The sequence below is a fragment of the Mustela erminea genome, chromosome 18 (assembly GCF_009829155.1).
Source record: "Mustela erminea isolate mMusErm1 chromosome 18, mMusErm1.Pri, whole genome shotgun sequence".
Classification (NCBI taxonomy): domain Eukaryota; kingdom Metazoa; phylum Chordata; class Mammalia; order Carnivora; family Mustelidae; genus Mustela; species Mustela erminea.
This window is the reverse complement of record NC_045631.1, coordinates 28848584-28863735: the sequence shown is the minus strand read 5'-3', so window position 1 is coordinate 28863735 and position 15152 is coordinate 28848584. Positions and strand designations below refer to the sequence as shown.

Genomic DNA, 15152 nt, shown 5'->3' with positions numbered 1-15152 from the left:
ACAATAATGAGAGGAATTACACATGCAGGGGGGAGAGAAAGAACCATCAAAGGAGACTGAAAAGACAGAATCCTAAGAGTTACATAAGAGAGTGCAATGATCTAGAAGTCTAGAGAAGAAAGTTTTATCAAAGTGGAGGGCATGATGAGTGGATAGGAGCCAGTCACTTAGCTCCTCAATGAGTTGGATGGGAAAAGAGACTGTAGGTTTTAGCAACAGGAAGTTCACATTAGTTGTATTGACAGGTTTCAGTAAATTTGTGCTGTTAAAATTCCTTTTGGTCAGAGAGAAAGGATCCCAAGAAAGACAGTTACTGCTAAACTTTCTTCTTTCTGTGGTCTTGTGGTCCTAGTGGTATTTTGACCTTGGGTAAGTCAATGTGTAGCATCTAGATTGCTGTTCACAGAAAACTTAGGATACTGTTGTTTTTGCTTGAATGTCAGCCTGTCAGTGTGAACAAATGGCTGTTACGATTACACTGAAAGCAGCAGTAGGGACTGAGATTTCTGTTGTGAGAACCCCAAACTCAGAACTGCAGGAACTAGTCATTTGGTAGGTATCATCATTTAGATTCAGAAAAGCTAACTAGGAGAATCTGTGATGTGTGGGCATTACAAGCCGTTGACTCCAGGTGGCATTCCTCGAGGTTGCTATAGAAGTAAAGAAAATAGCTTACAGAGGAAAAAATGCAGCCCTGATTTTAACTGTTTAGTCCACTAAGAAAAACAATATCAAGTCAGGTAGAGACTTTGCCTTTTTAATTTTAGTCTAATGTGTTATTCTAGATTTAAAATACATATGATTAACTTGTTGGTGTGTGTGTGGGGGGGGTGCTGGTAATCAGAAATTCAACATTTAAGTGACTGTCACCCTAGCAAGGGTATACTGAGCAGACAGAATCATCATAACATGTGGGCCGAGATGAGGCTGCTCTAGACAAGTCTCTCAAAGTTAATTGATGGAAACTTCCCACCTTCAAGAATTTTTTTTACCTTAGCAGTGCTTTGCCAAGACTGCTGAAACACAGCTGTGGGTTCTGTGCCAACACCCACATTGCCAGTGTCAGGAAGGATGTACTTTTAAACCTCTAATTTATCTAATAATGTCTTTAGGGTTGTGTAGGTTTGGCATTGTGATGAAAATTCTTCCTAGCCTGGTTTATAATGAGAATTCAGTTTGCAACCTTAAAATGTATATTGTCTTGATATGCGGGTGGAAGGTACTAACAATTCAACTTAGAAAAAGATCTAAAATACTATCCTGTCTATCTAATGGGACTTATTTATGCATGATATTTGAAAATGAATGCAAAGTAAATGTTTTTATGCCAAAATAATTTATTGTGTTTTCTGCTCTGTACCAAGATGGTGATATACAGTGCTAAAAGAAAGCTACCTTTCAGATTCAGTTCCAGTCTGACTCCTTTTCTTTTTTCTATTGGAAAATGTAGATTGGACTCTTGTCGGCCTATAGAACGGAGATAGGAGAATAAGCTCTTGTAAATAAGTATTTTTAGACAGGCAGGAAATAGTACTCTCTTGTTTGAAATATTAAACTTTGTAACCAGTTGATGACAATATTTTTTTTGTTTATGGTATATGCATGGGTCTTTAAGAAAACAAGCAACACAATATCTGAAGGATTCTTTCCTCACTGCAAGAATTGATTACAGAGTTCAGCTTATGAAGCTTGACAGAGTCTGGATTTTTATCTTACAGTACATAACATTGAGAAAGTCACTATACACAGAAATTCAAATATACATCCATTAACATAAATAGCTTTAATGAAGTGGCATGATTTATTTATGTGACTAAACTTGGAATTAAAACTGAATGGACCCCTAATTAATGATATTTCAACATTGTACAAAGCTATGAATGTCATTTATGTATGGCTTAGTTATAAACTAGACAAGGATTTATTTTTACCTATGAATATATAAAGTCTATACTTTGATGCCTACGCAAACAAGAAAGTAATAAATTGGTATGCATGAAAACGCGTTTCCTTTTGTTCTCAGGATGTGAATTGCTTGAAGACAGGAATGGTAAAGCACTTCAGAAATATCTGTTAACATACATAAATAGCAAAGGATCTTTCTTGGACTGTATTTGAGGGCCTTAACATGATTAATTTGACTTTAAAAGAGCCAGTCTCTTAAAATGACACACACTGCCAAAGTTAAAAAAAAAGTTGAATCCTACTCTACTTCAGCAGTGTAATAACAATTTTAACCGCAGTTCTACAAACTGCTGTGAGTTTTGGCCATTCTCTGGTATTTGCTCTGCAATACATTTGCCAAACTTAGAGACCTTCATGCATCAGCATCGTAAATGCTTCTGTCCAGGGCTGTATGAGAAATGATGAAAGAAAGCAGTTTACTATGTTATTATCATGGTAGTTATTCCTGGTAATTCTCTTAAGAATGACAAGCTCTAATGATAAGCTTTTATTTGACTTGTATCAAATAGTCACTGATGTGAATGTTTTAAAATATATTTGCAATTCTGATTTTTCAGAAATAGTCACTTTGATTTCAGTCAAAATCATAAGAACTTATTCATGCTAAGTGTTACAGCTTTCTGACAGGTAGAGATAGCTGATGTGGGTGAAGTGTCTAGCTAGATGTTTTATATCTAGCTATTAGTCAGCTAATCCTCCTCCCTACTTCACTGAAAATATTTTCATTCTGTCTGACAAAAAGTAAAAAATTACATTAACTGTGACTAAAAATGTATTGCAGGTGACACATTAATGAGACTAATGGTTCTTCCATTATTCTCTAAAGTTTTCACATTCTTACCTTTGGTGAACCTAGATTCTAGGTATTTTACTAATTACACTAAAGATGTCTTTTTCTTCCTTGGTAGTAGGAGGAATTCTAGGGAATATGATTACAATAGAGGTTTTTAGGTAATTTTAATATAAATTTTGAAACAGAAGGACTAAGTAAATCTTGTAGCTATATGCTAAAAGTCCACTTATGCAAAATATTTGGATGTCTCCAGTTAGTCAAAGTAAAGCATGATAGAAAGTTAAAAGTCAAGCAGTGCTGAGAGAGTTTATTTAGGTTTATGAGAAAAATTTAAAACTTATAAAAAAAAAAAAAACTCAGTTAACTTAGCATGAAAGGAGAAATGGATAGCATTTGGATTTCAAGGGATGTCATCAATTTATTTCATAATTGCTAAAGGGCAATAGCTTTCAAAAATTATCATAATCAAAATTCAGTATGTACTTATATGTTAATACAGAGTACTTAACCTTACCTCATATTCCCTAGTTCCTATTTTTTTAAAAAAGGGTGGCTGGGGGGTGCCTGGGTGGCGCAGTGGATTAAGCCTCTGACTTCAGCTCAGGTCATGATCCCAGGATTCTAGGATCGAGCCCCGCATCGGGCTCTCTGCTCATGGGGTTCTCTGCTCAGCTCTCTCTCTGCCTGCCTCTCTGCCTGCTTGATATCTCTGCCTGTCAAATAAATAAATTTTTAAAAAAAATCTTAAAAAAAAAAAAGGATGGCTGGGATCGAGTCCCACTTCAGGCTCTCCTCTCAGTGGGGAGCCTGCTTCTTCCTCTCCCTCTGACCCTCCACCCCCAGCCTGGCTTGTGCTCTCTCTCTCTCTCTCTCTCAAGTAAATAAATAGAATCTTTAAAAAAAAATGCTGGTCACATTCATAAAATTCATTTCATTAACCACTAGTGGATTGTAACCTACAATTTGAAAAATACTGATGAATGATGATAATGATCATTTTCCTTTTTTTTTTTTTTTTAACCCTTGAGGACTTCAAATATAAACATGGCCATTTTATTTGTTTCTAAACCACTCAACCACTCACTTTCTTGGTCTCACCTAAACCTTATTATCACAAATACTGCTCTAGCTCCAAAATCCTATACACATCTCAGACTACAATACTTCATCTTTCTAGGTTGTGTGCCCAAGTACTCCCTCTAGTTGTTTAATTACATTTAGACCACCTGATTTATCATTCATTTCTTTTCTTTCTTAACCCATTTAACGTTCATGGTCTAACACTATAATCACATGCTTAAAAAGATACTAAATTACAATGTTTCTTTTTCACCTGTTAATACTCACCTTGCAAAATCCCAAACCTTAATGAATTAGACAATTCTTTTTACCAACACATTTTCCAGCGCATGGACATAGATGGAGAAAATTGTACAACCAGAAAGACTGGTTTTATTTAAAAATTGTCACAGTGTTTTAGCGGTGATAGTCCAGCTGACATGACTGTTTCATACCTACTTTCTCTTCATCCCTTCTGCCCCATATACTTGTATCCTCACCACCCAGTTGATAACCTAACCCATTGGTTCTCACAGTGTGGTCCCTAGCCCAGCAGCATGCACCTCATCTGGAAACTTGTTAAAAATGAAAATTCTGAAGTCATACTTAAGACCTAGCGAGTCAGAAACTCTGGGGATGGGACCCAGCAATTTGTGTTTTAAGAAGCCTTGATGCTGATGCCTGTAAAAGTTTGAGAACTACTGATCTAACCCCATACTTCATTGAGAAGCCATTCTCCAGAATGGAAGCTCCAGAGATGGGTTATTTTTGTTTTTGTTTTAGAAGTATAGTTGACATACAGTGTTAGTTTCAGGTAAACCACACAGTGAGTCAACAATTATACATTATGAAAAGTTCGCCACATATAGTAACCCATCTGTCACCATCCAAATTTAGTAAGATATTGACTGTTTTCCTTATGCTGTACTTTTCATCCCCATGACACTGATCTTATAACTGGGGGTTTGTACCTTTTAATCCCCTTCACCCCTTCCCAGTTCCCTCTCCACTGGCAACCACTACTTTGTTCTTTGTATTTATGAGTCTATTTCTGGTTTTTTGTTTGTTCGTTTGTTTTTTGGATCCCACATAAGAAGTGAAATCATATGGTCCTTTTTCTGACTTATTTCACTTAGGTCCATCCATTTTACCATGAATGGCAAGATTTCAGTCTTTTTTATAGCTAACTTTCCATTGTATATATATATATACCACATCTTCTTTATCCGTTCATCTGCGGATGGAAATTTAGGTTGTTTCCTTATCTTGGCTGTTGTAAATGGTGCTACAACAAACATAAGACTGTGTATATCTTTTTTTTTTTTTTCAGCGTAACAGTATTCATTGTTTTTGTACCACACCCAGTGCTCCGTGCAATCCGTGCCCTCTATAATACCCACCACCTGGTACCCCGACCTCCCACCGGTGCCCCACCCCTTCAAAACCCTCAGATTGTTTTTCAGAGTCCATAGTCTCTCATGATTCACCTCCCCTTCCAATTTCCCCCAACTCCCTTCTCCTCTCTATCTCCCCATGTGTATATCTTTTTGAATATGTGTTTTGACTCTCTTTGGGTAAATCCTCAGAGATGGAATTACTAGGTTGTATGAGATCTCTTTTAATTTTTTGAGGACCCTCCATGCTGTGTTCTGTAGTGGCTGTACCAATTTACATTCTCACCAACAGTGCGTGAGGGTTCCAAAGGCAGGAGTTTTTGTCTTTTTTGGTCATTTGTATCCTGAGCACCAGAACAGTGCCTCAAACACCGTAAGCCTCAATATACTACTGTTGATACAAACCTTTAGATGGGAACTCTCTGATTTTCCTACTAAGAAATCTAGAAACCTCCCTGCATCTTTACCCATTTTCTTCCTTTCTTTTCCAACTGGTGAAATGTTCCTTATGCTATCAAAGGTCAGCAATTTCCAGATATGTTTTGGATCTATCTTCTTCCTGCCTTCTCAGGAGCTTCACTCCTTTGGTCATCCCCCATTTCCTGCATTATCTTTCAGTCTTTCTCTACTAGATTACTTCATTTAGTAAACAGTCACATTCTATACCATGCCAAAATAAGAACCAGCCCTGTCCTCAAATGCCCTTTCAGTTACTGCCACACCTCCTTGCCTCCCACTTACCCATTCTAATCTTATTTTCACCTCCACTATTCAATGTTCTTAACAAAGTCAATGATTTTTTGAACATCTTTATTGAGATGTAATTCATACAGCATAAAAGTTACCCATTTAAAATATACAGTTCAGTGGTTTTAGTACATTCATAACTGTTTAACCATCACTAACTATTATCCAAGATTCAGAACATTTTCATACTGCAAAAAGAAACCTCCTACCCATCAGCAGTTACTCCCTATTCAACTCACCTCTCTGCCCTAGGATACTGCTGCTATACTCTGTTTCTGTAGGTTTGCCTATTCTGGACTTTTTATATAAATGGAATCATAGAGCATGTGGTCTTTTGTGACTGGCTTTTTTTTTTTTTTTTTTTTTTTACTATTTTATTAAATCTCAACTTTTATTTCAAACTTAGTGTTTGTTTTATAAGGAGAATTTGGTAAACATAGAAAATATCAAAAAGACATTAAGAATTACCTCTACCCACCATCTCACTCCCTCCCTTGCCTAAAAGGCGCATGAAGTCCTTTCTTCCCTTATCTAATTTCATTTCCAATGGTCAGACTTTTAAATATAATCTCACTTGTGTGATATGTGGAAAGGTAAACTTTCACTGAAAATGCATTTTTTTTGCCACTGTACTAGATGGCTTTCTTTTCTACCCCAAACCACTCCCTATACATCTCAGCTTTGATCCTTGTCCTGGGTGCCTTCTTTGTTCCCTGTTTTTCAGTTTGCTTCCCCTGTGGAAGGCACTAGCAGAAGTTAAGAAGATGGGAAGAAAGTAAGGTCAGGGTGTTTGTTAACTGGGCTCCTATCACTGGGCTCCTGTGCACAGGCTTTACGTTTGTAGTGTGGACTGCTGTGTCTCTGGGATCAGAGGCTGCTCCTTCCTCCCTTGTGATTTCAGGCTTTGAAGTTGTGTGACTGGCTTCTATCGCCATATTATTTCTAAGGTTTATCCACATTGTAGCATGTATGAATATGCTGCTTTTATTTATCCAAAATCAGTTGATTGGTTGGTTGGTTGTTTCTACTGTTTGGTATTAAGAATAATGCTGCCATGAACATTCAGGTACATGTTTTTGTGTTGCTGGGCTATGTAAGAGCTTCAGCATTTTTAAGGAACTGCCAAAGCAGCTGTACCAGCTACAAGAATATTGTTGTGGCTTGTTTTAGAAAAACAGTCTGCCAAATCTGTTATTTTTTTAATTTTAATTTTATTTTTTAAAAGATTTTAATTATCTATTTGAGAGAGAGAAAACAAGTGAGAGCACAAGGGCAGGGGTAGGGAGAAGCAGACACCCCGCTTCGTAGGGAGCCTGATGCTATGGGGCTTGGGGCTCAATCCCAGGACATGGTGATCATGACCCGAGCCAAAGGCAGCTCCTTAACTATCTGAGCCACCCAGGTGCCCCTGCCATGTCTGTTCTGGCCACATAATTCACATCCTTCACACATTTAAAATACACTCCCCTGACTCCCACCCCCCATAATGTCTCCCAAAGTTCCATCCCTTAAACGGCCTCAGGCTCAGACTAGAGGTTTAGGAACTCAGTGAGGTCAAGTGCAGGTGAGATTCCTTGGGTACAATTTCTTGATGAAAGCCTCTTCAGTATAATTCCACTTGATATAAAAATGTGGTGACTAAAAGAAGCAAACTATCTGGGCACCTGGGAGACTCAGTGGGTTAAGGCTCTGCCTTTGGCTCAGGTCATGATCTCAGGGTCCTGGGATTGAGCCCTGCATCCAGCTCTCTGCTCAGCGGGAAGCCTGCTCCCCGCCCCCCACCTCTCTGCCTGCCTCTCTGCCTCCTTGTGATCTCTGTCTGTCAAATAAATAAATAAAATCTTTTAAAAAAACCTATTTAAACCCTTCCTAGAACTCCCCAACATACAGTGGTGAGGCATGAGATAACTTTCCTATTCTGAAAGGGTTTGGAAAACGAGGCAATTCTCTTTTTATAATTTCTTCCTATGTGATGCAGTCTATTTCAGTAGTTTTAAATATCATCCATACATTCATGACTTCCAAATTTCCTATCATCTCTGAGCTCCACACTACAATGTCTAATAACTTTCACTTCATTTGATACCTTCATTAGGGTATCTCAAAGGTATTTCCAACTTAACATGCTTTAAAATTAACTCTTGTTTTCTTCTTTACCCTTTGCTTCCACAAACCTGTTCTTTTCCTGGTTTCTCCGTCTAGGTGAAGGATGCCACCATTCACCTAGTTGCTCGGACCAAAACCCAGGACTCAGTCTTAATTCTTTTCTTTTATTTCTATATTCTAATAATCAGCAAGTTCTGTATTTTCTTTTTTTAGAATATACTAATTTTTTTTTCAGTTTCACCTGGATTACAACAATCTCCTTATTGGCCACCCTCCTCATTCTTTTCAATTTCCTTTAGCACAGCAGTTAAAGTTATATTTTAATTAATATGTCTGGGTGTGGCTTGCTCTTGCTCACAACCTTCAGTAGCTTCCCAGTGCACTTTTGAGTGAGATCACTTTCCTTTCCATGATCTATAACTGGCTGTTGCCCGTCTCTCTGACCTTATTCCCTGCCATCTTCCCTCTTTATCCACCATACTTCATCTTCTCTGGGCTTTTTTCAGTTCTTCACACATATCAAGCTCTCAGAAAGGATCTATATGCATGCTATTTTCTCTGCCTGGAATATTCTCTCCCAACTTCCCAAATCCACAGAACCGAATCTTTCTTATCCTTCAAGATATGGATTCCTGACCATCCCCCTTCTATAATTCTGTACCCTGTTTGTTTCTTTTATAAAACATCCCAATTTTAGGGGCGCCTGGGTGGCTCAGTGGGTTAAAGCATCTGCCTTCGGCTCTGGTCATGATCCCAGGGTCCTGGGATCAAGCCCCGCATCGGCTCTCTGCTCAGCAGGGAGCCTGCTTCCCTTCCTCTCTCTGCCTGCCTCTCTGCCTACCTGTGATCTCTGTCTGTCAAATAAATAAATAAAATCTTAAAAAAAAAAAAAATCCCAATTTTAAGTAGTGTCCTGTTTGTTTACTTATTTATCATCTGTCTCCCTAACTAGATTTTAAGCCCTACTGGGTCAGAGGCCATGTCTGTGTTACTCACCAGTGTATATCCAGAGCCAAGGTAGAGTGTATAGCACATAATATGCACTCAATAAATATGTCTTGAATAGTGTTTAAAGACACAATTTTGTTTTGAGACAGATATGTTAATAATTGGTAATAATATCAAATGTATTATTTCCTAATTCTTACTGAAATAGGCCTTTTTTATTTCAGTAATTGCCCTTCCTTTTTGGCTGCTGCTTTAGCCAGAGCCACATCAGACGAAGTCCTTCAGAGTGACCTTTCTGCACATTATATCCCAAAGGAAACAGATGGCACAGAAGGGACTGTGGGTGAGTACCTTTTCTACATTATTTGTTTAAAAATACTAAAATATTCTCATGTATAGTAACCACAGAGAATGTCTACACATATGAAATCTAATTATGTTTACCCACTTGTTGATTTTATAGTGGTAGCAAGAGAAAAAAAAATGCATGTATTTCAAACTAGTCAATAAAAGGAGAGAAAAAGGGATGCCTGGGTGGCTCAGTTGGTTAAGCGCCTGGTCTGGTCATGATCCCAGGGTCCTGGGATTGAGACCCGCATTGGGCTCCTTGCTCGGCGGGGAGCCTGCTTCTGCCTTTGCCTGATGCTCCTCCTGCTTGTGTTTGCTCATGCCCTCTTCTCTCTCTCTGACAAATAAATAAATACAGTCTTTAAAAAGAAAAAAAAAAAAGGAGGGAAAAAGAAAAATACAGGTATATTTTGAAAATATGATAATTGGAGCAAGAGATTAATATAACAATATTATCCGAATATGGTCTGATAATATCAGAATATTAACAGAATTAATAAAATGCCTAGATAAGTGGAAAGAGTAAAGTGAGAAGTGTGAAGACACAACAGAAAAGATGAGAGAGGGAGGGGAGAGAGTTTGAGCAAGACATACTTCAAATATTTAGCTTACCTTTAATAATCCAAGTAAAAAAAATCATATAAAAATTAAAGAAATCAGTTGTAACAAAACTTCTCATTAATTATATTAATTTTTTTAAGATTATTTATTTATTTTTTTGACAGAGATCACAAGTGGGCAGAAAGGCAGGCAGAGAGAGAGGAGGAAGCAGACTCCATGCTGAGGAGAGAGCCCAATGCAGGGCTCGATCCCAGGACCCTGGGATCATGACCTGAACCGAAGGCAGAGGCTTAACCCACTGAGCCACCAAGGCGCCCCAATTAAATTTTATTTCTACCAATAAATAAGTAGAGTTCTACATGACAACTATGTAACATGTGATTTAATTGCATGGATCCCTGTACATCTTTATTCCAGGCAAATTAAGAAGCTTTATTTATTTATTTATTCATTTATTTGTTTATTTATTTATTTTTAAGGATTATATTTATTTGAGAGAAAGCACAAGCAGAGGGAGTGGCGGGCAGAGGGAGAGGGAGAAGCAGGCTCCCTGAGGAGTAGGGAACCCGACGTGGGCTTGATCCCAGGACCCTGGGATCAGGACCTGAGCCCAGGGCAGATGCTTAACCACTGAGGTTCTCAAGCGCTCCTAAGAGGCTTTATTAATGAAGGCATATTTATTAACATATTAGGCTTATACATATTTGACAGGATCTAAGGAAATAGCAGTTTTTGTAAAAATTAGGAATTCCTGGGGTGCCTGGGTGGCTCAGGGGGTTAAGCCTCTGCCTTCAACTCAGGTCATGATCTCAGGATCCTGGGATGGAATCCCACATCGGGCTCCACACTCAGCAAGGCGCCTGCTTCTCCCTCTCTCTCTGCCTGCCTCTCTGCCTACTTGTGATCTCTGTCAAATAAATAAATAAAATCTTTTTAAAAAATTAGGAATTACTACTCAAAATTGTTAAGGAATTTTAATATTTCACTTTGTTCTATTGTAAGCATTTGCCTTTAAATATGGTGCATAAGGAACGGAGCATATATTAATGAATGAGAATAATGAGATCCCAGAGAACTTGAGGCAGATATAAAAGTAAATATATCTGTTCTTCCTCTGTCTTTCTAGATCATTTTTTTTTCTAGATCATTTTTGATAGAAAATTGGCAAGAAAGGAATTCCTTCTCTTGTTTTTACTGAGAGTAATTGATTCGCTTGGAACCAAATTGCTCCAGAGTCAACTTGGATGGAATTCCTGCTACAAAGCATTGGTCTTTCCTCTGGTACTGATGCATGTCGTGAAAGCCCTGTAATGAAAGATGAGGGAGACGAACTCGGCTTCACGGCAGCCTGGGCGGCGGCTGACTCAGCTCCAGCTCAGTACAGTGACATTAACGACTAATGAGTAATTTACAGCTGTGAGGGGGTGGATTGTTACTTGGGACAATTTTCTCTTTTTTAACACCCTTTTTTATTTTATTTTTCCATTTCAAGCAGCAATTATTTATATGCTGATGTTCTACACTCCCTGCAGAAGGAGAATACTTAACGTAGCAAGACTGGAGTGTAGCCCTGCATGCCTGCTTTAGAACTGAACCCCCATAAGATAGCAAAGTGAAATGAAGAGGTTTTTTTTTTTTTCTTTTGGTGGTATCATTGGTCATTCTGATTTTCTATTTTTTCAAGAGATTACCCAGTGTTGTTTCCTTGCCAGGGTTGTGATTCAGAATGATCTATTGTAATTCTAACTCTTTGCAAATCCTTAATCTCTTTAACCCAAATCCCTCAGTTTGAATTGCACTGAGGAGAATCTGGGGGTGGGGGTAGGCAGACAGGGTTTATCCGGTATGCCAGAGTGGGAGAGGAGCATGCTGGGTAAAGCCTGCACTGCTGGTTTCAAGGCACTCAAGTCCCCACTGAATGCCTTTGCCTCTCAGTTGTTTCCAAAAATAGACTTAAAAAAAAATCCTTAACCTAAAGTTCTTTTCATGTTTATGTCATCTCTACCAGAGTGTTTGCTAAACAACCTTGTATCTCTCGGTACAAATTTAGTTTGGCAGATATAACTCCTCTTCAGACAACCTAAAATCAATTTGAAATATCCCAATGTAAAAATTAAAAACAAGAAGGGGAAAATTGTCAATAACACAGAGGAAATTAAAAGAATTTTTTAAAAAAAGCCTTTATTTATTTGTCAGAGAGAGAGAGAGAGAGCACAAGCAGGGGAAGCCGCAGAGGGAGAGAGAGAAGCAGGCTCCCTAGTGAGCAGGAAGTCCCATGTGGGACTCAATCCCAAGACCCTGGGATCATGACTTGAGCCAAAGGCAGACAGACACTTAACCAACTGAGCCACCCAAGGCATTCCAGAGGAAATTAAAAGAATTATGAAAACTTCGTGTAAATAAATCTGAAAACCTGGGTGTTTTCTAGAAAAATACAAATTGACAAACTTAACCTAAGAAGAAAGAGATTAAGATTGTCAAGGAGCTATCTTCTAAAAAAGGACAAAGAATAGGCAATTCTCCTGGTGAACATGTTTAAATGAGCAAAGATAGACAATTCTAATGGTTTTTAAAATGAATTATCCAATTGCATATGGAAGGAAAATTTGCAAAACATAAAACTGATATGAAAACTTGCCTGAAATAAAGCTAAAGAAGGAAATGAGAGATCAATCTAAGTATCAATGTAAAAAATCCTAAGTAAAATATTTGTGTATTGAGTACAATAGTTTATTCATTCATTTATTGAGGGCCTACCATAAGGTTCACATTGTGCTGAGACCATAAACAAAACAGAAAAAATATGAAGTCCATTAGGATAATTGATATATTAAGGTCAAAAGAAAAACACCAGAATAATCTCAAAAGATGCCCAAAGAAGCATTTTATAAAATTCAATTACCCATTCCTAATTTTAAAAGTATACGTAAAAAGTAGAACTAGATGAGTACATCTTGGACTTTGTAGGACAAAGTTTGGCTCAGACCAAAATCTAGCGTGTATGCATAATGTGTACTTAAGAATTTTTTGGTTGCAAGCAACCACTAACACAACTCAGACTAGCTTTAACAAAACAGAATTTATTGGCTCCTCTTTACCATATGGGCTACACAACTAGATTCAAGGCCTCACATGATTCATCTTAACCCAGCATTTCTCCAGATCTCCGCTGTCTTCCTCCTTCCCTCCCTCCCTTCTTCCCGCCTTTCCTTCACCCCGTCCCTCTCTCTCTCTCTCCCTCCCTCCCTCCCTCCATTCCTTCTCTTTCTCCCTTTCTTTTTTTCTTTTTTTGAGTTGGCTCCACATCCAACATGGGGCTCAAACCATGACCCTGAGATCAAGAGTCATTTGCTCCACCGACTGAGTCAGCCAGGACTTTAATTTTGATTTTATGTTCAGCTCCATGTGGTGGCAAGATGACTGCTAGAAGCACTAGGTCATCATCTGCCCATCATCTGCTTACTCAAATTAAGCAGCAAAGTAAGAGTAACTTCACTCAGTTGTTCTTACATAAATCGCAGGATTCACTCTAACCAGCCCAGCTTGGATTATTTCCAATTCCTGAACCAATCAGTATAGTCAGAGGAATGTGGTTGTCTAATTAGATAGACTGGATCCACGTTTTTTTTTTTTTAAAGATTTTATTTATTTATTTGACAGAGAGAGATCACAGTAGGAGAGAGGAAGGGAAGAGATCACAGAGAGAGAGGGAGGGAAGCAGGCCCCCTGCTGAGCAGAGAGCCTGATGTGGGACTCGATCCCAGGACCCTGAGATCATGACCCGAGCCGAAGGCAGCGGCTTAACCCACTGAGCCACCCAGGCGCCCCTGGATCCACATGTTTTACCCCCAGATACACATGGACTGCAAGTAGAGAAGGAAATGTCCCTGGTAGAAAGAGGAATGTTTGCTAGGTGGCAAGCAACACATTAAAGCAAAGTTCTGACTCAAAATAGGTAATAAAGCAAAATAACTAGGAATAAATTCATTAAGAAATATGATGTCTTCGGACACCTGGTTGGCTCATTTGTAAGAGTATGTGACTGTCTATGTCTGGGTTGTGAGTTTGAGCCCCACATTGGGAACAGAGATTACTTAAAAAAAAAAAAAAAAAAAAAATCCTGGATTCTATGTTAAAACCCTACTGAGCAACATAAAAAGGATTTAAATTAATGAAATAATATAACTTGTTTCTAGATAAGACTCAATATGAAAAGACATCAATTTTTTTTGCAAATTACTCTACAAATTCAAGATGATCCCAAAACAATGGCAACAGATTTCCCCACTCAAATTTGCCAGAATAATTAGAAAACTCATCTGGATGAATAAACATGTCAAACTACAAATTGACATCTTTTAAAATTAATATTAGGTAGGAAAGCTAATCCTCCTGATCTGAAAACATGTTATAAATTATGATAGTTATAAAATAATGGTACCACTATAGAAATAGGTGGAGCGATCAGTGAAACTTATAGAATAGATGATAAAAAAGCTTACATTTTTTAGTAGTTACTTTATGTAAGTTTGCATATCCATTTATTCAGTAAACATCTAATGAGCCCTTGCTATCTGCTAGGTACTGAACTATGACTAATCAAGTACGATTAAGACACAATCTGTATCTACAGTCTAATTTGGGAAATGTAGAGCATGGGTGTCAGAGTCAGACCTGTGATTGAAATGGTTTTACTTGTTTGTGAAATGTTCCAGAGACAGAGGACGTAACACACACTTAATAAATGTTATCTATTGTTATAAAATGTGGCAAGAGCTATAGTAGATGGTGTGATGGGAACATAACGGAAGAAGCAACTGGGAGGGGATAGGAACAGATATACTGGTTTACTAAATATTAGAGGAAACTGGTGTTGCCTCCCCTAACCAGTTGAATCTACCCAGCGCTGCCCCCAAAGACAGCACAGTGATGGAAATGTTCTCTACCTGCATTGTCCAGTGTGGTAGCCATTGGTCATACGTAGTTACTGAGCATTTGAAGTATAGCCAATGTGACCCAAACACTGAATTTTAGGTTTTACTTAATTTTAATTAATTTAAACTTAAATGGCCACATGTAGCTAGTGAGAAACCTTACTTGACAGTGCAGGTCTATATAGTAAGAGTAATATACAAGCCAAAGAATGATATAATGGTTTCTATTATTTGGGAAGCTGAGAACTATCCTGACAGTTAATATCAGTGATTTGTTTCACCCCCACTCCACTCTCC

General features: G+C 38.1%; 1 protein-coding gene across 1 annotated transcript in view; it reads left to right on the top strand.

Annotated features, from left to right (window-relative positions):
• PPM1E (protein phosphatase, Mg2+/Mn2+ dependent 1E) overlaps positions 1-15152 on the top strand; it is a 211568-nt gene that overhangs the window by 176213 nt on the left and 20203 nt on the right. The window contains exon 2 of the mRNA XM_032322423.1: positions 9237-9355. Within this exon, the coding sequence (XP_032178314.1) occupies positions 9237-9355 (119 nt within the window). The remainder of the gene's footprint in view (positions 1-9236; positions 9356-15152) is intronic.